This window comes from Hippopotamus amphibius, chromosome 12, assembly GCF_030028045.1.
Source record: "Hippopotamus amphibius kiboko isolate mHipAmp2 chromosome 12, mHipAmp2.hap2, whole genome shotgun sequence".
Lineage (NCBI taxonomy): Eukaryota > Metazoa > Chordata > Mammalia > Artiodactyla > Hippopotamidae > Hippopotamus > Hippopotamus amphibius.
In genome coordinates this window covers 84028099-84048147 of record NC_080197.1, presented here as the reverse complement: position 1 = coordinate 84048147, position 20049 = coordinate 84028099, and the positions used below count along the sequence as shown (strand labels likewise).

Sequence of the window (20049 nt, the reverse complement as noted above, 5' to 3'; positions counted from 1 at the left end):
TCCATGACTTATTTTATAAGTGACATGTCCCCATCATTATTTGAGCATTCCACACTTTGTCCTGGCACAACTATATAATTTCAGGTTCATCTTGTACTTCCCATCCCCAGGCCCAAATCAGCCCTTTTCCAGAGGAGCAATGGTTCTTTTCAGTAGAGAATTGGTATTTAGAAACCATAGACCAATGCTATGGGATGTCACTATTCCCAGGTCCCCTCAGTGAACCGAATTAGGGGGAAAATGTGTGTGTGTGTATACATATATATGTGTATATATATAAATGAAACCTGGCTCCCTTTATCCTCAATATGTTTGTTTATTTGACCAATCCCATTTGTATATAACCAATATTCATTGCTGTTGCTGCCCGTCCATCCCCTGACCATGGATGCCTGCTTGGGCTCCAGCACCCTATGCCAGGCTCCCATAACGGTTTCCCCACATGGAATTAGAACCCTCTTTACCGTCCTCAGGCTCTAACATACCACAATGGGCCACTGCTGCTGCTCATCTAACTGGACTCCTACACTCCCCACCTAACGGCTTTTAGACCGAATTATTCAGGAAGGAAGGAAAAAGAAAGGAAGGAAAGTAAGAAGATAGGCAGGCTCATAATTACGTTTTAATTAAAGAGAAAAAAAAGCCTGCAATCATTTTGATTCCTGATTTTCACTCACAGGAGTATTGTTGGCTACTCTTTTACTTGTGGCCGAAATAAAATCAGGTTTCATTATTAAACTGGGTATGGTTAATCTGTGTCTGTGATATTTTTTTTTTGGTTGTGTCCATATTTTAATGATTTACATAGCTACACCCCAAAGAACCATGTTTGAGGTTATTAGATATACAAATTTAGGATACAAAGTAGAATAGTTGAATCCAAGAGAACTACCAGAGACTCAGTATTACTCTTTCATCTTTGAGTAAGCGCTGAAGTACAAGCTTCTAGCTGGAGAATATGCTTTAGATACTTATAGATAAGCCATACTCTGCAGCTTTTGTTATACTGAGTCAATTTTAATATTTAAGAATTATCTTAGATGGGAGATGACAGATCTGGACCTATGATGGGTGATAAATATTTCACACTGATTCAGGAAGACAGCAGTACAAAAAAGTATGGGCTTTGAATCCAGACATCCTGGGTTCCAATCTGCCCTATCATATTTACCAGTAGCGGGACCTTGCAAGAACTGTTCAGCCTCTTTAGGCCTCAACATCTTCATCTCTAAAATGGAGATTCTACTTCATAGGGTTGTTTAAGCAGATTAAGCAATACCCTTAAAACAGTGTCTGGCACTAGACGTGGATTTACCTTGAAACTAAAGACATTTAAGTTTCAGGGAATCTCACTTGCTCAGGCTACCTCCAAGGCCCTGTACTTAATTTTATATCTGTAATTTTTTTTCCTTTTCCTTTTCTTTTTTTTAATTAATTAATTAATCTATTTATTTATTTATTTTATTGGCTGTGTTGGGTCTTTTTTGCTGTGCGCGGGCTTTCTTTTTAGTTGTGGTGAGTGGGGGCTACTCTTCGTTGTGGTGCATGGGCTCCTCATTGCCGTGGCTTCTCTTGTTGCAGAGCACAGGCTCTAGGCGTGTGGGCTTCAGTAGTTGCAGCACATGGGCTCAATAGTTGTGGCTCAAGGGCTCTAAAGCACAGGCTCAATAGTTGTGGTGCCCAGGCTTAGCTGCTCCTTGGCATGTGGGATCTTCCTGGAGCAGGGATCGAACCTGTGTCCCGTGCATTGGCAGGCAGATTCTCAACCACTGCACCACCTAGGAAGCCCTTTTTCCTTTTTCTTAAAGAGAATCCCCAAATTGTATAAACTTCAGGCCCTACCCAACTGGGTCTGTTCCTGTCTGGCACACAGTAAGTACTTGGTAAAAGTTAGTTTTTATTACTTACATTTGATATTAAGAGTGGCCCTTTAAGGTGTTTTTGTTTTCAATTTTGTGTGTGCATATTTTTACTTTTGTTTTTGCTTTTAAGATGCCCCACCTTGTAGAAAGACAAACTATAAGATAAGCCATAATGTAGGATTTTTCTTTCACTCATTCATTCACTAAAAAAATATTTATCGGACTTCCCTGGTAGCACAGTGGTTAAGAATCTGCCTCCCAATACAGGGGACACAGGTTCGATCCCTGGTCCAAGATGATCCCACATGCTGTGGAGCCACTAAGCCTATGCGCCACAACTACTGAGCCTGCGCTCTAGAGCCCATGTGCCACAACTACTGAGGCTGTGTGCTGCAATTACTGAAGCTGCAACTAGAGAAAGCCTGCGCCCAGCCAAAAAAAAAAAAAAAAAAAAATTATTGAGTGGCTACTATGTAGAAGGTGCTTAAAATCTTGTGGCCAAGACCAACATGTACATAAATAATTACAATATGAATAGTAAGTCCTATAGTAAGTATATATCTAGACATAAAGAGGAAGGGACAAAAACCTCTAGAGTGAATTCACAAACTTAGGCTTTTGATTGAGACATTTTAGTGGATAAATATGAAATTTGGAGGGTGGAGGATTATTCAGTTTGAAGAAATAACATATTCAAAGGCCTTAATTCTTTCACTGAATAAATACTTACCAAGGACCTGCATTATGGCAGGTACTATTCTGGATGCTGAGGATACAGCGATAAATGAGTCAGGCAAGAGCTGGGCTTTCATGGAGCTTCCACTCTAGTGGTGGGGGCACTAAATAGGGTGATGCAATAGAGTGTTACACAGCGTATTAGTGTATGTCCATTCTAAACTGAATGGTAAGAGAAGGCCTTTCTGAGGTGGAAACATTTGAACTGAGGCTTGAATGACAAGAAGGAGTCAGACATGAGAAGATGAGGGGCAGGGAGGGGCACTCAAATGCAAGAACTGCTGGTAGCAAAGGATGTAGAATAGCCAAAACAATTTTGAAAAAGATAACAAAGTAAGAGGACTTATACAACCTGATTTCAAGACTTACTATAGAGTTGCAGTAGTTAAGACGGTGTGGTTTCAGTGTATTTATATCAATGGAAGAGAAAAAAGAATCTAGAAATAAGCCTAATTGCATATGATCAATTGAATTTTAACAAAGGTGCCAAGTTAATTCAATGGAGAAAAGACAGTCTTTTCAAAAAGTGGTGCTGAAACAATTAGACATCTGTATGCAAAATTAGAACTACAACTCACACCTTGCATCACATAAAAAAAGTCAACTTGAAATGGATGATAGACCTAAATATAAAACCCCAAACTATTAAACTTCTATACAAAAGTACAACTGAAAGCCTTCATAATTTTGGGTTAAGCAAAGATTTCTTAGCCAGGACACAAGAAACACAAACAATTTAAAAAAATGATAAATTTGGACTTCATCAAAATTTAAAATTTCTGTCTTCAAAAGATTCTGGGGGCTTCCTGGGTGGCACAGTGGTTAAGAATCTGCCTGCCAATGCAGGGGACATGGGTTCAATCCCTGCTCCAGAAGGATCCCACATGCTGCGGAGCAACAAAGCCCATGCGCCACAACTACTGAGCCTGTGTGCCACAACTATTGAAGTCCGGGCACCTAGAGTTCATGCTCCGCAATAAGAAAAGACACCACAATGATGAGCCCATGCACTGCAATGAAGAGCAGCCCCTGCTCACCACACTAGAGAATGCCCGTGTGCAGCAACAAAGCTACAACGCAGCCAATTAATTAATTAATTAATTAATTAAAAAAAAGATTCTGTTTAAAAAATTAAAAAAAACAGCCATGGACTGGGAACTAAGTTGCAGGGCAACTAAGTCCACGTGCCACAACTACTGAGTTCGTGCACCTCAACTAGAGCCCGCATGCCCTGAAGCCTGCACACCACAACTAGAGAAGAGAAAACCCGCAGACCACAACTAGAGAGAAGCCCATGCACCACAACGAAGAGCCCACATGCTGCAACTAAGACCCAACACGGCCAAAAATAAATAAAATAAATAAATAATAAATAAATCTTAAAAAAAAAATAAATGAAATGTGTCCACAAATTCTACACTTGATCTTAGCCAAAATGTTGAGAAGCAATTATCTACAAATTCTCTGACATTCCTCACTTCAAGAGGAATTCTGCTCCCCTTTAGTGTAGGCTGATTGACTTAGTGACACTTTGCTAATAAACAGAGTATGGCAGAAGTGATGGTGTGTGACTTCTGAGAATAGGCTATAAAAGGCATTGCAGCTTTCTCCTTATTCTCTTTTGGATCACTCACTCTGGGGGAAGTCAGGTATCATACTGTAAGGACCTTCATCAGCCTTATGGAGAGGCCCACATGATAAGAACCTGAGACCTCGTGCCAACAACCATTTGGGTGAGACATCTTGGAATTGGATCCTCGACCCCCAATCCTTGAGTCAACAGGGGCTGAAGCCCTGGCCAACGTCTTGTCTGCAACCTCATGAGAAATCCTGAGCCAAACCAACTAGCTAACCCAGTCCTAATTTCCCGACCCACAGAAACTGTGGGATGATAAATATTTGTTGTTTTAAGCTAGTAAATCTGGGGCAATTTGTTACACAATTATAGACAGCTAACATACTGAGATGAGAGGAGTAATCTGAGGTGAAGTTGGAGAGGTAGATAAGAGATCAGCTCATGTAAAGACTTAACAGGCATTGTGAGGACTTCAGATCTAAGTTTAATGGGTAAGCCATTGGTGGTCTTATTCAGAAGAAAAACAATCACAATTTCACTTTCAGTAATCATTTCACTATGGAGTGGTCAAGAATGGAGGCAGGGAGACCAGTTAGGAGGCCATTTTGGCAGTGCTGGTGAGAGATAACGGCTGAGACTAGGGTGGTGACAGTGGAGATGGACGTATAGAGTGAAAGAAGTAGAGGAACCGAGGATGAGCCTACAGTTTTTTTTTTGTTTGTTTGAATAGTTGAAATGAAGATAACTGTAAAAGGGACATACTGGGAGAAGTGATGGATGAAATCAAGGCCTGAAGGAATATATAAGCATAATGTGTTTGAAAAACTGCAAGTAGGTCAGTATGGTTGGAGTTTATGATGATTGGATAGGAAAAGAGAGTGGTGAGAAAGTAGGCCGAAAAGACAGGCATGAAAGAAAGGCCCTGTTTATCACCATAAAATGTCTGGACTTTAACCAGCTGGTCACTGGGAGCCACTAAAAGATTTTTAAGTAAGAGAATGATTGATCAAATTCACATTTTAGAAAGATAACTAGCAGCAGCAATATAGAATTTGGATTGAAGATGAGAGATATTGGAAACCAGAAGACAATTTGAGTAACTTTCTGGTTTTTAGGAGGTAGCATAGTACAGTAGAAAGAACATAAATGGCTTTGGAGTCAGATAGACCCAAGTTCAAATCTTGGCATATCAAGTTACCATCTATTATGGGTTGAATTGTGTCTCCCTCCAAATGCATATGTTTAAGTCCTAACCCCTCAGTACCTCAGAGGTGACCTTACTTGGAAATAGAGTCATTGCAGATGTAATTAGTTAAGATAAGGTCATACTGGAGTATGGTAGGCCCCTAATCCAATATGATTAGTATCCTTATAAAAAGGGGAAATTTGGTCACAGACATGCACACAGGGACAATGCCATCTGAATATGAAGGCATAGATCTACAAGTCAAGGAGTGCCCCAAATTACCAGCAAACCACTAGAAGCTAGAGGAGAGGCATGGTGCAGATTCTGCCTCAGCCCTCAGAAGGAACCAACTCTGCTGACACCTTGATCTTGGGCTTTTAGCCTTCAGACCTATGAGATAATAAATTTCTGTGAAGCCACTCAGTTTGCGGTACTTTGTTATGGCAGCCCTAGCAAAATAATATACCGCCTGTGTAACTTGAACAAATTACTTTATCTTGCTAATTCCTAGTATCCTAATCTGTGAAATGGGGGTAATTGTATCTACCTGATAAGGTGGTCACAAGGATGAAATGAAATGGCATTTGCAAAACACCTGGCACTACATAAGCATTGTCTTACCTTTGTGAGATACTAATACTAACCAAGGAAAATGGGATGTTTTTGGACATTTTTGGAAAGACTGACTACAGCTATAAGGGTCATGTGCAATACAACCTAAAGGGAACAGGATGGAGAAAATGATCTTGGAATCCCTATTTCCTGTCCGAGTCCTTAGAGAGGAGCCCTGGGATTGTCTTGCATTCTGTGAAAATATAGCTTCTTTTGGGATAGAACACTAGTACAAGAACCAAAGCATTCTCCAACGCAGGAAGATTGAGGCTAACTAACATCCTGTGGTGTGGTAAAGTTGGGAAGGGAAGGAGGTTAACAAAGCTACAGAAGAATAGGCCAGATGCTTTAGGCCTCCAGGTTTCCTAACTCACTTCCTTAGGTAAAAGATTTAGGCTGGGGGTTGCCCTTTCCTCAGCTCCATATGGGAAACCCAACAGAGGCCTCTGGAACGCCTAGGCTTTTCAAGCAGGGAGTCCTTTGCCAAAGCAAACAATCCCAGCTCTACGATTGTGCTCTGGCTGGGGTAGGGGAGAACAAAGATCCCTTTCTTTGCTTCCCCAACTCTATGGCTCCAGCCAAAGGCACTGTTTACACAGTCTTCCCTGGTGAAGAATTTGTTCCTTTTCTCTCTAGGTTACAGCTGGAAAAGATTGACTCCCTCCTTGCCTGTTCCTTTTCCCCAACCACCTGGACAAGAAAAGTGCCCAATACCTGAAGCCTCCCACCCTCAGAAAAGATGTCAGCACACTTAGGAGTAACTCCAGGCCCTTTGTCATGTGACAGAGAACCTCACAATTTTAGTGGCAGAAAGCCTGTCTGGCTAGGAAAGGGAGGCTGGCTGGAGCAATCAGGAGCCGAGCTTGTCTCCATTCCAGTTCTGTTTATCCCTTCCTCTCTCACCCCCCAGGGACTCCTAGGCTTTCCCAGGTCCATATCTAGGAGTGAATCAAATAATCAAAATCCAGGACAGATCTGGTTTCCTTTTTTAAAAGGACGATAAGGTGGGTAGGATAAAAACAATGTTTTCTGGTGGGAAAAATTTTCTGTAGTCTTTAGTTTACTAATTCCAGCAGCACATATGTTTCCCTCCAGCCCCCAAAAACAAAAGCAAGGAGAAAAGGAAACCCCAGACTGGTGGAGTCTAATTTTAGCACTGGCAGAGAATCCTAGTGTTAAGTTACTCCTGGTAAATTGGTAACTAAGAAACAGAAGAGACAGAGACCATTTACAAGATCTACATCTCCAACAAGAAGTTTTAAAATCTAATTTCATTTATTTCTATGACATCTCCAGGAGGTACATCTCAAGGAAATGTGCCTCTCATTTCACACAAGGGAAGGAAATTGAAGCACAAGAAGAATTAACCAAAAGCGACTTGAACCCAAGATCTGAGACTTTCAATCTGGTCAACTCCATAAGCCAAGTTGCTTTCTGAAAATGGTATGGGTCTTTGGCGCTGTACAAATTTTCCCTGAGCTTGGCTGGGACTTCCCTCGCCGTCCAGTGGTTAGGACTGCACGCTTCCATGCAGGGGGCGTGGACTAGATCCCTGGTCCGGGAACTGAGATCCTGTGTGCTGCGTGGAGTGGCCAAAAAAACCAACTAACCAACCAACAAAACAAACGAACCAAAAAACAAAAGCAAAAAAATTTTTTTCCCTGAGCTAAATCCCCACTGACTATCCTGCTATTGTTAAGGGAGTTTCAGGCTAGGTGTTTGTTACCCTTTGCAGCTATGTTTTGGAAACTTAAAGTCCTTACTCCAGTTGTTGGGAGATGTGGATGGAAAAGCCTTAGGGGTGCAAAGGGGATGGAAGTCTGTTAGGCTCAGCTATCACCCCTACACATACACACAAACACAGCTCCCCAACCACCCTCCCCAGCAAGATCTGCAGAGCTGGTTTCTGTAAAAGCAGTTATGCAGTTCCTGGAAGGCTCTAATCCACAATAGTTAAATAATCCATCTTGGGGCCAGAGCTGAGCCAACTAAGTTGAGCCAACTCAGAAACCCAGGAAATTACCCAGCAGCGGGTAAAATGAACACGACGTTAGGCAAACGCTACCTATCTGCAAGATAACAATAGGGATGGTAACTGTAAGAAAAACAGATCAATCTCCTTCACTGAGAAATCTAAAAATCTGTCCAGATTTGTCTTTTCCTCTCTTTCAAAGAGATCCTGGCCCCCACACCTTGTGGTGTGGCATAATGCAAGGAGCTCTGTTTTATTCTATCACTTCCTACCTAGGTAACCTCTAGAACTAAGTCATGATTCTTGAATATGGGTTTTAGGTTTCTCATTTGTTAAAACAAGAAAAAAAATCTACTCCACACAAGTGAAATAGCTATGGTAACAATAGTGAAAATAGCTATAGGCATACAATTTTTGTTTAAAGGTCTTCCCTGATAGTTCAGTGGTTAAGACTCAGTGCTTCCACTGCAGGGGGCATGAGTTCAATCCCTGGTCAGGGAACTAAGATCCTACATGCCACATGGCCTTGCAAATAAATAAATAAATAAATAAATAAATATCCTTCCTTATTTAGCCCTCCTGAGCTAGGTTCAAGTCAATGAAGTTAGGAGGCAGAGGGTCAGATAAGTCAACTTTAGTTTCCTTTCAACACAAAATTCAGATGAAACTTCACTCCTTTCGCAGACTGGAAGATTGCATTTCTGTTAGCTTTCTATTGCCACGTAACAAACTACACAAACTTAGTGGTTTAAAACAAATTCCATTTATTCTTTTACTGTTCTGTAGATCATAAAATCCAGGCAGGCTTGATTACACTTTCGGTTTAGGGTCAAGGAAGGTGTTGACTGGGCTGGGCTCTTATCTAGAGGTTCTAAGGAAGAATCCACTTCCAGCCTTATTCAGGCTATTGGCCAAATTCAGTTCCTTGTCGTTTTCAGAGTCAGCATTTCCTTGCTGGCGGCGGTTAAGGGGCCAATTTCAGCTCCTAGTGGCCACTTTCTAATCCCTGCATATGGTCCCCTCCAACTTCAAAGCCAGTAATAGTGCATCGAATCCTTTCTTCGGATCTCTCATTTCTCCTGTCACCAATCTGAGAAAGCTCTTTGCTTTTAAGGGCCCATGTGATTAGATCAGGCCTATGCAGATAATCTCCTTATCTTAGTCAGTTGTGCCATATATAACATAACCACAGGTGTGATAGCTCATCAAATTCACAGGTTCTGGGGATTAGAGCAGAACATTTTTAGGGGATCATTTAAGAAATTCTGCCTGCCACAGCACTTATACAAAGGATGACAGGAAATGATCTCTTTCGGGGTGGGAAGGCGAAGAAGGAAGTGGGAATAAACTATCTCTAACTGATAATTTATACTAATAAGAGAAGCCAAGCATTTGAGATGAGAGTCCTGACCTCATCCCTGGTATTCTATCCATTATATCTTCTACCACCTCTTGAGTGGCTACTTTGGTCACAATGTCCTAACAGTGCCTTGAGGTAAATGCTCAATAATAAGGGCATTTTAAGGAATACTTGAGGACTAAAAAAAAACTTCCCGTTTTAGTTTTTCCTCATCAAATGGTGTCAACACCAAGCTGTCCAAAGCTGTCCAAGAGTATGTCCTAAGAATACATGTTGGAAAAAATGCGTATTTTTAGATATGGCTCAATTAAGACACAATTTCATTGCTCAAAACTTGTGGGACCAGGATAATATTCCCTGTACTCCTCTTCCATTTTCTATTTCAGAATTCACTGTGAATATCCCTTCACCTCATTTCTCATCAAAGGAGGTAAGACACAGAGCAGCCTCTAGGTTCCTGGGCACCGACTTAAGCTAAAGCACCAGGGTTGTTCCTGAGCAGCTTTTTCATCCTGAAAACCTAAGAAGGCCCCAAACTGATAAATCCATGCTGAAAGGGAGGCTGTGGATGATTTTCAAAGGACATCATTTTCTTCTAATTAGGATGACACTCCTTCCTGGTACTGAAGAAATACAACTGACTCTTGAAAAAACTGAGGAGTAAGAAGAGGGAACCAACTATATGGGGAAAAAAGAGTGGATATACATATATGTATAACTGATTCACTTTCTTGTATACCTGAAACTAACATTGTAAATCAACTATACTCCAATAATAATTAAAAAAAAAAAAAAGAAGCGGGAACCAAGACTACCTTCAGCATCCCTGGGATTTTTCCTACAGGTGCTTTATGGCCAGATTTGCCAACCATAAAAGAGGGAGAGAAACTGTGCATAAAATGCCTGTGATAGGTTCTGAGCTTCATGGAGAATGAGAAAGTAAATTATAATCAACATACATTGAACTTTCATGGCACCATCCTTTCCAAATACCCAAAGTACCTCTGTGTGCATGCACATAATTCCTGGGATAAGGAGTATTATCCCAATTTTATAGCTGGGGAGAAACTGAGGTCCTAGAATTACTAATTAGTGATCTGACCACCACAATGGCCAGGAGTAGAAGAGCGATTAAACTAACATCTCCTAATTTTAAATCATGTGATCTTTTTGAAACTACAAGGACAAATAGAAAACTTTCATTCTATGTTACCAAAATTGGAAAGACCTTCAGAAAATTTGCTCTTGGACCTTCTCTACTAAAACATAGCACTCCTCTACCCCAAGTGGTTGGCAACTAGGGTTACCAATAAATATCTCGGGACCTGACACTGAGAGGATCCAGGTTGCCTTGACTCCTCCTGAAGAAATTTGCTTTGAAGCTTCTTGCAGCACCATCTCATCATTCACCTCAGAGAGAACAAGAACACGTGGGCCACCAGGTGTGTTCTCTCCAAGCATCCAAGTTGTTAAGGAGTCAGCTAGATTCAGTCCCAAAGAAAGGGCCAAGGAGAAAAATAAAACACAGATGATTCTCATCTGATGACTTGGTAAGGGGACCGGCATGAGAGGCTCCTACCAGAGGTTCAAACTTAAATGAACAAAACAGAGAGGGCTATTCCTCATCCCCAAATATGTAGATACCTTCCACCTACTCATGGCTGGGGGAGCTGTTCTTGTGAGATCCACCTAGAGCCCCAGAGTCCAGTATATATAGTTATTTGGGAATAGTACAGCAACCTAGAAGCAAATGGTGGATAGGATCCCATTCAACCCTTGATCACAACAGCAAAAGGGCAAGGGTGAATGATTTGGGGTGACCTGCTTTCTGAGCATCACTTTTCTCTGGGGGCTAGTCTCTGCCCTGGGCTTTCAGTCACTGATTGAACCAAAAGAAAAACTGTGTGGTCATCTACATTATCATGAAAGGACTTTTAACTTATATCCGACTTCAAGCATATGTAAGATAAGGCTTAACGTTTAGCCTTTCGAAAATAATTATCTTTATATTAACCTCACTGTTCAAACTCCCTCTTGAGGCATTTTTAAGGGAAAATGTTTTATCTATCTTTGCTTATTCTCCTCTTGCTTGGGAAAACAATAGTCACCAGCAACACTGGAAGAGCCCCACAAGACCAACAGTGTGGTAGTCTTACACCTTGGGCTATGAGACATGACCCTTGCTATAGCTCCAGCCCTGTTAGTAAATATCCCTGGGAGAATCCTCGGATCTCTCAAAGTCTGTTCCCTCACGTGTGAAGCGAGGTGTCTGGTTTAGATGATTAAATTAAAAATTTGACTAAGATACTGCTGAGATGTGTCACACTAGATACTTCTAGTGATACCAGATGAACATGACATACTCCCTGCCTCAAGAAACGAACAATCTAACTTGGAAGATAAAGGCGCACATACGTGCACACGTATACATAAACCCACAATTTATCATACATAGTAAGCATTAGAAGGATACAACATGCTTTACAGCCCTTTATATGGGTTAATGCTCATTTGACTTAAAGTGGATGGAAATCAAATGAAAGCTTCATGGAAGAAGAGGCAGCATTTAAGCTAAGTCTTTCAGGACAACAGAGGGAGTATGAAAAAGGAAAGTGACTAAAGATTTAGGGAAAGAAAGCAGAGGTGGACAAACGGCAAGGCCTACAGATATGTAAGGATGGGAAAGCTGGGAAAGTATCTGGAAAATGACAGACCACTCTGGGTAGAGTGTAGAAGAATAATAAAAAATAAAGCTGAGAAAATTGAGTCAGACTGTTTTTGAATTGGTAAATGGCAAAACCAGTCCTATGCTGAGGAGGATTAACCTGGTGGTGGAGGGTAGAAATAAATGCTAGAGGGTAGAGACAGGAGGCAGAAGGCCAATTAAGAGGTTACTGCAATAGACCAGGTGGGTGGCAATGAGGACCTCAGCCAGCAGAGTGGCAGCGGAAACAGAAAGCCCATTAGTCAAAATTTTAAACCAGCACTGTAAGTTGCTACTGACCCAATTCTCCAAGGTAACATGCCATCCCAGGTGAAAATTATTAAAAAGGAGCACTAATTTGAATAAAGCTTTCCCGACACAGAGAATGAAGAATAAGCGAGCCCAGACCCACGTTGAGTTTAGAATCATCACCAACCTCCAGACCTTATACTTTCACCAAGGCATTCAGCCAATTGTGGAAAAGAAAAATACACAAGAGACTCAAGAAACGTCTTATGAATACAGTATTTATTTGTCTTCCTTCTGTCCAACCCTGAGCCAACCACTTTCCCCAGGCTGCCTGGGAAGGTACAAGAAAAGGAACATACAGGGCAGACGAGGCACGGGAGAAAGAACTATGGGAGATGGAAACGGCTCCTTCACATGGCGAAGAGGATGAGAAAGGCCACCATCAGACAAAAGAGCCCCATGGCCTCCGAGAGGGCAAAGCCCAGAATGGCGTAGGAGAAGAGCTGTTGCTTCAGAGAAGGGTTCCTGGGAGAAGGGGAGGAGAAAAGACTGAATTTCTAGTCCACACAAAGAAAAGGACAAATATTAAAGGTGGGCTCAGGGAGAATCCATCTCAAGCTAACATCTTATGTATTGAGTCTCTCATGCCCCAATTCTTGCTCTGATACATCAAGGGCTCTACAGAGACGAATGAGGGGAGTGGACAATCCAAAACTCTGTAACATAGCCCAGGACAAACATTACCTTCTCTACTGCATCACCCATAGTTTCCTCATAACTTAAGACCCCTGGGTCTGGACACAACTATCCAGGGCTCAACCAGGATGGAAGAGGTATCTGGAGTGGCAGGGTCTATCAGAGTAGTGTTTCCAAACTTTAAGCAGCAGAACCCCCAAATATGAAATGTATGAAAGGTAAGGTATAATTGTAAAAAAAGTGAGGGATTTGAAAGTCTTGTTTGATTGCTCTCTCCTTCATTCTCTAAGACAGTCTCTGGGGTGTACCCTCAGAACCCTAGGGCTTTATGTAACACAATTAGAAAAACACCATTCTAGTGGACAAGGGAGTCAGAGGGACAAATAACTTCTCTTGTTTCAAAATAGTGAAAAGATTCTGGGCTACAAATGGTCTGTGGGGTTTAGATGATATGAATTAAAATGGGATAAAGGACTCCCAACTTTGAAAGTCAATATATAATTTATATTTCCCTTACTCTGTTACCTCTGGAAGCCTTGATGGATAAAGTAAAGCAACACCAGCTTTAAGCAGAATTGTGGACACAGAAGTTTCTTATTTCATATAAATCCTAAAAAATAAACTTATTTCCTCAAAGACATTAAGAGAACTTGCAGGTCTCTAGAGGATTAATTTAGTTCTAACAGTGAGATGTCCGGAGTTGGTGGAGACCAAATAGTCCCAAGTGTCAGGGAGCCATGGGGCTGATGCAGAGGCAGTTTTCCCAGGAGTGATGGGGGGAATTCCCGGAGATGGGGTAAAACAGCAGCGAAGCCACTGTGCTGAGGTTCTAGACCGGGGGTGAGGGGAGGTACGGGACAGGGACGGGACTTCCTCTGTAAAGGGCCGGATGGCAAATATTTTAGGCTTTGTGGGTCACATATGGTCTCTATGACCTTGTCTATTTTCATGACTCTTTAAAAACGTAAAACCCTTCTTAGCTCAGCTATACAAAACCAGGCTGTGGCCCAGATATGGACCTCCTGCCTTACTTTGCTGACTCTTACTCTAAACCAAAGCTGTCCAATAGAACTTTCCAAAATGGTAGCCACTAGTCAAATGTGGCTATTGAGTTACATTAAAAGTATACAAAATTTAAATTTGTGTACTTCCAGTTAATTAAAATTTATCAACATATGGCTAGTGGTTACTGTACAGGATAGTGCAGCTCTAGAACCCCAAGTATTTCTGTCCAGACCTTTGGAAGCATATCAGAACGCCAGTGGAGGGCCCATCTTACCTGGCATAACCAATGATGAGGCTCCCAAACACAGTCCCAATTCCAGCCCCAGAGCCAGCCACCCCTACTGTGGCAGCTCCAGCTCCAATGAACTTGGCCGCTGTGTCAATGTCCCTTGAAATGGCACTGGTTTGGAAGCTGCAGCTAGGAATAAGTGAGGTGGTCAGGGGACGTGAGGCTGCCAAGCTGCTGTGGCTCTGTGAAAAAGAAGGAGGTAGAAAGTTTTTATGAAACTCTTCCTTTGCTTTGGAAACTTTTGTACCATATAAGCCCTTTATGCGATCCAATCTCATTGTTTCTCCCCAAAACAGAAAGTTTTAACTCCCTGGAAAACTCCCTAAAGTGCTGCCAAGAAGAACTTTTAAATGCAAGAGGTGGATGTCAAATACCTTCAAAATTCAGGTATGGTCTAGAAATCTAATACTGAAGCTCTAGCCTGTTCTTTTTTTCTTTTAAAACGTATTTATTTTTATTGTCTGCATTGAGTCTTTGTTGCTGTGTGTGGGCTTTCTCTAGTTGTGGTGAGCTGGGGCTACTCTTCTTTGTGGTGTGCTGGCTTCTCATTGCAGTGGCTTCGCTTGTTGTGGAGCACGGGCTGTAGGTATGTGGGCTTCAGTAGTTGTGGTGCACGAGCTTAGTTGCTCCAACGGCATGTAGGATCTTCCCAGACCAGGGATCGAACCCATGTCTCCTGCATTGGCAGGTGGATTCTTAACCACTGCGCCACCATGGAATTCCCAAGCCCTAGCCTGTTCTCGATGCCTTGAGGAGATCATCTTCCTGGGATTAAATACTCCCAACTCAAGTCAGTACATTAGGTCAAGTAATGGCAGTTATCAGCAGCACACACGGGCATGTGCTGCCAATGGCAAAAGCTGGAACATTAGGGAATATATGGTATCATACATGACACCATATATTGTCAGGTAACCCTCCCCACCCCACAGGCCCAATTCCACTTATAACGTACCTCATCTGTCAGGATCTCTGGTCGTTTCAGCACCACTGCAGACAGTGATCGGCTCAACAGTGGAGAGGTTCTCCTGATCTAGTGGGAATAACACAAGGCCAAGAAGGTCAAGGAAAGCTGTGGAGAGGAGTTTTAGAACCACCCCAAAGTGTTACTCAGATGCCCCGTTCATTCACTAGAACTTGAATCACAATCTCAAAAGAGAATCTGGAATCATTCTTTTACTTTTAAGCGAATTCTAGATTCAAGAATGGCACCATTTCTCTTGCTTCCTAGGTTTCTCCACTGCTTTAAGGGAAGAAAGTCTACTTCCTTTGGGAAGGAATTACCTACCCTTGCTATATACCCTTTTACAGGCCTTGAGAATAGGAAGAAATTTAAGCCTCAGAAGCATTTACTTCACTCAGTAAGAAATTCATACACATACTGGTAACGGCCAGCCAATTAGAAGGAAGCCAATGACTGCAACACGGTTCCCTGAACATATCCTTTTGGAAAATAGGCACAAAGATCCATGTTGAAAATTTATCACATAGCCTTTTCTGACTAACTCCAAGCCAATGTCTCCAAAGCAGACAACATGGTGGTTAACAGCCAGGGCTTTAGTCAGATATAAACAGATTCAAATCTTAGTTCTGTATCAGTTGTGTGATCTTAGGACAAGTCACTTAAATCTTTCTAAGCCTGTTTTCTCATCTATTAAATGGGAATAACATATCTCAGGGTTGATTTGAGGAGTAAATAAGATTATGTACACAAGCTGGTAAACTCAGTGCCAGGCACAGTAAGTGCTCAATTAAATAATACCTACTAACAGCATCACTCCTTTTCGCTTATAAGTGGATGAACCAACTGCCTCCACTATCTAGTAATTTGTAATTTCTTCCATGCTGTTGCTTCTGAGTCAAATATTTTCCCAATGTGTATTTACGTGTATTTTAGCTTCCCATCCAAATTTAAGCTCCTAGAGGAACTCCTAGCTATGGCTCTCTGACACTCAGGACAAAATCCTGTACACAGTGCATCTCAATCCAACTCAGGCAATTTAACTCATGTTTACCATTTTGGTAGGGTTCCAAGAACACAGAGTTTCAGGATAGGAATAACCTGATCTTAGCCAAATTCTCATTTCTACTCTTCTAATATGGTTGGATGAGAAGAATTAACTGGCCTTCATGGGACACGAGGCAGGGAATGCCTGAGAAGCATTCATTCTCTCCTGTCAGGCTAGCACAGCAAAGGACCTAGCTGTGAAGAACAAGGTCTTGAGAAGGAAAAGATGTCTCTCCTTAAAAACTTTCCCAATAAAGGCAGGTACTCACCAAAGAGGGGGTGGAGACGAACTTGGCACAAGTGTACATTTTCAGGGGACAGGGACGAAGGGCTGTGGCAGGACAGCTGGAATTATAGAGCAGCATTGTAAATATTGTCTTTGCTTACCAAACGACACCCTTATTAGCAGCAAAGGTGCTCTGGAAATTTAAGTGGCCCAGAGAGCACTGACTGACCTCAAGTCTTAGCGGAGATGAAATCAGAACCCTGAAGTCAGGATTTCCTCCACACAGCTTCCAACATTTCCTTATAATCAAGTGACTTCTGGTCTGAACAAGAAGCCACTTTATCCCAGCTTTAAGATCTGTTATCCCTTTCCATAGTCTCATGAGTTGGAGTTGTCAGATGAATATCCCCAGCGTCTTCTGTCTGAGTTTCCCTCAGTCTCTTACTCAAAAGGAACTCAAGACTTCATTGCCTGGGCCCCAAAATGCTGCCCTTTAAAGACTCTTGGGGAACTCCCTGGTGGTCCAATGGTTAGGACTCCACGCTTCCACTGCAGGGAGCATGGGTTAGATCCCTGGTTGGGGAACTAAGATCCTGCAAGTCTCGTGGCACAGCCAAAAAAAAAAAAAAAAAATCTTGGAAGATACTTGTGGAAGGCCAAGGCACTGAAAGGGTCTCCAACAATCTTTTTACTGAATTACCTGGAAACATTTGATTCCTCAGAACACTTATTTCCTACATAAATTAACCAGATAAGGTAAACGAACGATGAACTCTGTCACTACTTGAATTAGCAATGACTGTTAAAGTATTCATTTCCACCATCACACTAAGGGGTATTCAATTTTTTTTCTCCATGATCTAAAACAATGTTGAGGGACTTCCCTGGTGGTGATTCAGTGGTTGAGAATCTGCCTTCCAAAGCAGGCGACGCACGTTCGATCACTGCTTGGGAACTAAGATTCCACACACCGTGGGGCAACTAAGACTACGAGCCAAGCTACTGAGTAGGTGAGCCACAACTAGAGAAGCCCACGTGCTGCAACAAAGAGCCCGCCTGCCACAACGAAAGATCCTGAATGCTGCAACTAAGACCTGATGCAGCCAAAATTAAAATAAATATTAAAAAAAAAACCCAAACTATGTAAAAGGCAAAAAAAAAATAAATGAAACAATACTGACAGCTTGTAGGTGCATAAGTTGGTAGGACTGAGAGAAGCGTGGGTGAGTTAAAGACCTACAGGCAGGGTTTTTCCAAGTACAATTGAAGGCCCACCTGAACTAGTTACATGCCAGTAGGGATAGTGTATGTATTAAAAACAGACTTCTCTGGCAGTCCAGTGATTAAGAATCTGCACTTCCACTGCAGGGCTTGCAGGTTTGATCACTGGTCAGAGAACTAAGATCCTGCATGCCACAAGCTGCGGCCAAAAAAAAAAAAAAAAAAATTAAAAAAAAATCATTTTCTTGGACTTTAGACTTTCTGGGTTAAGCTATCTGGGAATAAGGCCCAAGTACCCTGTATTTCAACAAAGCTTCCCAAATGATTCTTAGCTACACGGAGACCATGGTCTTAAAACCAGTCTTTGGTAGTCGTATAGCCAGGACTTGAACTCTTCTCACTCATAATGCTTTCTAATACGTTACAGGTTGAAATACTCAGTGATTACTTAGGCCTGTCAAATGACACTTTCTTGAATGAGTTGGACTAATACTTTCCCAGATTACACTCCTGACGGCAGAATCTTAGTTACTTTTAGATTAACGGATGTCTTCAACTCTTGTCCTATCTAGAACTGTGATTTCTGCCCATATGTAACTCTAACCCAATTTTGCTGCCAGAGTATTCAGGTTTTCTTGGGTCAAAAATCCGAAATTCCTTTAAAGCTTTTAAAAAGGGAGGACTATTTTCTCCCAAGTCAACAAAACCTCAATATCATCATTTGTAAAATGTAGTTCTTAGGGAGATTAAATGAAATAGCATATGGAAAGAGCCTGATGTGGAACTGGAGGGAGCCTACATGAAGTGGCCATCCCGCCACTGGTCACCTAACCTTGGCCAAGTCTGCACTTGTTAACCAATACCACTTTGGGCAACAGCACTACCCAGATTCATGAGTTTCATCCTCAGTGTAGATCAGCCAGGATGTAACAGGGCTGCTACTTATACGTTCCCTTTCATAACCTTCTTTTTCTCTTGAGGGCAGAGTCTGGGGGCTGTCAGTAGTAAGCTGGCAGGTGGGTACTATCCCATGCTGGCCCCATCCCTTTTTAGGCCGGCTGCCTCTAAGGGAAAACCACTCTACTAGTCCACGACATGAGTTTTTCCCCAACTTCACCGCAGTGGAAGAAAGAGAACGGCACTGGGAGACAATCAGTGGTTCCAAAGAAACGCGCCTCTTTTTTGCTATAGCTCTCCCAGGCCACAGCCTGAAAGTTGGGGCTGTTTTGGCTGTTCTGTTCATTTCTACCACTTTCAAGGTTTACTTTTTAAGTCGAGGGGTGCTGACTAGAGGAGCTGGTGGCTTCAGACGATTCACCATCTCCACTGCTCGGCACCTGAGGTCCTGGGACCCAAACTCTGGAGGCTTCAGGATAAGGAAGGCACGGGTCAGGATGAGAAGAGAAAGAGATAGAAAGGTAAAGTCTGGGGGTTGGGACAGCTCTGAAAAGGCAAGAGAGTGAGAAAAGAGCGTTTGTAAGGGACGAGTTGGGACAGGTGGAACAGGTGGAATGAACACCCTGGGATTTGACTTTCGCCAGCTCCAAAGCGCCCTCCCCCAACCCACGAGACATCCAAGATGGCGCCAGGCCCGCGCGGTTGGAGGTCACCGGCACGCGGAAGGGGCAGCCCTAAGGCGCGGGGATACCGGGGGCAAGGGAGGGCATGAGGCCCTGGGTGGGAGCATGCAAGGTAAGGGCCTCAGAGCATCCACGCGAGGTGGGGCGACACGGGCGCGTGCGCGGCGCAACGAGGGCGCGAGGGCCCAAAGCCTTACCTGCTCCCAGTGCAGAGAAGACAGAGAGGGCGGGGAAGGGGCGGTAATAGCGAAAGGAAGGCTCAGCGCATGCGCGGCCCGAACCAACGAGTCGCTCCGCCAAGGATAGAGTGATTGCAAAGTTGAGGTCGGTCCAGGCGCCATAGCGCCGCCTGCCAGCTCTGTCGCGGCATCCGGCCAGTCTCTCCACCTGGCGTTTGTAAGGAGAAACTGCAGGCGGAGCCGACCGTGTGCAGAAATGAGGGCACTGCGCAGTGTAAGCCGATCCGTGGTAACGTGGCTTGCGGTTTGCTCTGCACAGCATTTGGGATCTCGGATTTTCTTCCCTTTCCAAGCATGCGCAGTCACGCTGCAAAAACCAAAACCAAACCAAAACAACCCCCCCCCAAAAAAAACCCATCAAAAACTAAAAACCAACAAAAATTTCAGTGTTAAATAGCATACAATCGAGATTGGGGTTCAGTGTCCAAAATGTAGCAGGAGGAAAAGGATTCCTGCCTTCTGTTGCCACAGACCCTGACTTTATGGATGGGAAACCAGTTCAATGGGCGAATAGTCAGCAAAATGCCCT

General features: G+C 42.8%; 1 protein-coding gene across 3 annotated transcripts; it reads right to left on the bottom strand.

Annotated features, from left to right (window-relative positions):
- Positions 1-12518: 12518 nt before the first annotated feature.
- Positions 12519-19797, bottom strand: ATP5MC2 (ATP synthase membrane subunit c locus 2). Of its 3 annotated transcripts, XM_057703269.1 has the most exons (6): positions 19479-19797; positions 18967-19144; positions 16524-16599; positions 15202-15279; positions 14232-14428; positions 12519-12781 (listed from the first exon to the last, which is right to left on the bottom strand). In XM_057703269.1, the coding sequence occupies exons 1-6, from the start codon at positions 19780-19782 to the stop codon at positions 12667-12669; spliced, it is 948 nt and encodes a 315-aa protein (XP_057559252.1). In that variant the 5' UTR covers positions 19783-19797; the 3' UTR covers positions 12519-12666. The 3 variants fall into 3 exon arrangements, with proteins under 3 accessions (XP_057559252.1, XP_057559253.1, XP_057559254.1); XM_057703270.1 differs by lacking the exon at positions 18967-19144 and having other exon boundaries at positions 19479-19583; XM_057703271.1 differs by lacking the exons at positions 18967-19144; positions 19479-19797 and adding an exon at positions 16710-16734.
- Positions 19798-20049: the final 252 nt, after the last annotated feature.

Coding starts and splice junctions, on each gene's coding strand:
- ATP5MC2 (XM_057703269.1), bottom strand. CDS start 19,782: ATGCTGTGCAGAGCAAACCGCAAGCCACGTTACCACGGATCGGCTTAC. Junction 19,145..19,478: donor CTTCTCTGCACTGGGAGCAG/GTAAGGCTTTGG, acceptor TTGCCTTTTCAG/AGCTGTCCCAACCCCCAGAC. Junction 16,600..18,966: donor AGCACCCCTCGACTTAAAAA/GTAAACCTTGAA, acceptor CTATAATTCCAG/CTGTCCTGCCACAGCCCTTC.